General features: G+C 42.7%; 1 protein-coding gene across 1 annotated transcript in view; it reads left to right on the forward strand.

The window, feature by feature from the left end:
* Positions 1-457: 457 nt before the first annotated feature.
* The window catches only part of LOC109953916 (zinc finger protein ZFAT-like), a gene marked incomplete at its 3' end in the record, with an annotated part of 2,058 nt that continues 124 nt past the window's right edge, over positions 458-2,391 (forward strand). The window contains exons 1-4 of the mRNA XM_020589351.1: positions 458-461; positions 883-974; positions 1,843-1,991; positions 2,087-2,390. Coding sequence (XP_020445007.1) covers positions 458-461; positions 883-974; positions 1,843-1,991; positions 2,087-2,390 — 549 coding nt within the window. The remainder of the gene's footprint in view (positions 462-882; positions 975-1,842; positions 1,992-2,086; position 2,391) is intronic.

Raw genomic sequence — 2,391 nt, forward strand, 5'->3', positions numbered from 1 at the left:
GCATGGAGAGAAGTCATACACAGCTTTCCAGTCGCAGAGTTCTCTGAGTGACTGATAAAGGGGCAGTCCCTTTATACCAAAGTGATACAATACACATCTATAAAACTCATACCGTTGTCTCACATCTAACAACTCGCATACCTGCTCCAGCTGGCTTTGATGTCTGCATCTCCCTGCGACCAGACAGCCAATTCACATTTTAACAAAGACAAGTTGGCTTGTTTTGCACTCACACCTAGACCCACTTAACATATTACAAGTTCTGCTTTATGTCCTGCAGAGACCGGGGGCCCACATCCTGAGATGACCACCTGGCCAGTTTAACATACAAATTAGCATCACACACACACACACAGACACCCGGTGTAGATCACATTCCAGCAAGGAGGCGCGCGCTCCGACCCACCTGCGATCAGACATCCACAATGGTGTTCACGGGAAGCATGGGGAGGTAGGAATGGGTATGATGGTTCCCAGGTTATATGGTATTCAGCTTATCCACCACATGCCCCTATTTATAGAATTTTGTGTGACTGCAGTAATTAATTCATTCATTTTAGGGCATAAGTTTGTCTTTCTGGCCAATCCAACAATGCCACTGAAAATTGGGAGTTTCTATGTGTTAGTTTCAACCTATTTATTTAAGTGTCCCTTGCTGGAAGGGGGCTGCAGAGACCTCTCCATAGCTTAACTGTTCCTCCAAGTATACAATCAAGGAGCTTTGCCCATACTGCTAATGAGTAAAGACTATTATAATAATCATAAACAAGCAGCATGCACAGACAGAATGCCAGGGTAACATCAGCAGTGTTTACTGTACAACAATATAAAAGTTGCAGTTACAAACTTTCTAAGTCACTTGAATTTTGTTTTTCTTCAAAGCCAACCTGAATGTTCATCTGAGGAAGCACACAGGAGAGAAGTTCACCTGTCAGCATTGTCCTTTCAACTGCCTCAGCCCAGGACACCTCAAGGTGTTGTTACTTGTTTACTGTTATTAGTAGTAGCAGTATTACTGCAGTGCTGTTATATAGTGATGGCCAAACAAGGCTTTCCTGAAGCAATGAGGCTTTGCAGTCCATTATATCACCAAAAGGTTCATCATTTGACTGAGGTCACTAGTGACACCTTAAAAGTAATGAAGTGCAGCCATCATCAATTGTGCTGTTGAGAGTGCAAATACAGTACTGACATGTTTTTGTAACTGAAAGAGGAAAGGGAAACTTTTGATTTTTATTTAGAAACAGAAGTTACTATTACATACATTATACCTTACATATCTTACAAGGAGATATTCATTTGGTTTATTAATTGTGGTTTTGTACTCTCACTGTCAAGAGTTCAATCAATCAAACACAATTCAAATACTAAACAATAAATAAAATTAAAACAACAATATAAAACATACTGCCAAGTCTCAGCACGCTCTGCAAAGCAACCAACCAAGTACATCTGCTAATGTTTTAGGTTTCTTGCTCCTTAAACCGTTTAAAAGCCATGATTCTCAAACTGAAACAGTCGTGTGACTCTGCAAGAAACTGAGGCCTCATTTGTCCTTGATCGCCTGACAGTCATGAAAGCGACACAAGCTTTGGTGTCACACATAACATTACTACTGTTATATCCTTAATTAATAATAACCGTCTATTCTCCTAACACATTCAAACTGCAATGCAGCAGTCTACTGACTTTCAGGGTAAATTATTATTATCACTGTCAATGGACTTAGTCTTATGCATGTGATTTTGTGTGTTGGTTGTAACTGTATTTTTGTCTTCTATGCTTTGATTCTGGTTTCAACATCCAGATTGGTTTTCTGGCTCTGTGTTTCTGGTAATGCAGGTCCACATAGAGCGAGTTCATTTGAAGGTGAAGCAGCACTGCAGCTTCTGTGAGCGAAAGTACTCCGATGTGAAAAACTTGTTGAAACACATGGAGAAGAGACACAACCTGACAGATCCCGCTGTCTGTCAGAGCTACCAGCAGCTGAGGTTTGATCGACAGAATCTTTTTCTGTGTTGTCTCACTCTTTAACCCACCAACATATCTGTCCTTCTAAACTATTCAGTTTGTCTATCTTATCTAGATTAAAGACTCGTCAGGGCCTCAGGCAGCTCCTCTACCACTGTCCCACCTGTAAGCGACGCTTCAAGAACCAGCTTGAGCGGGAGCGCCACCTGCTGGGCCACGGGCCCCAGCGTCCCTTTGTCTGCCTTCTCTGTGACCACGCTGCAACCAAGATGGCTGCCCTCACGGCTCACGTCAGGAAACATCTCTTCCTATATGTGTGCTGCACGTGTGACGGGAAGTTTGTCAGCTCTCAGAAACTGAAGAGTCACCTGAAAGAGGGTCACCCTGAGCTGGACCAGGAGCAGGCCTTCACTAATTGCA

This window comes from Monopterus albus, unplaced genomic scaffold, assembly GCF_001952655.1.
Source record: "Monopterus albus unplaced genomic scaffold, M_albus_1.0 scaffold2004.1, whole genome shotgun sequence".
NCBI classification, from domain to species: Eukaryota; Metazoa; Chordata; class Actinopteri; order Synbranchiformes; family Synbranchidae; genus Monopterus; species Monopterus albus.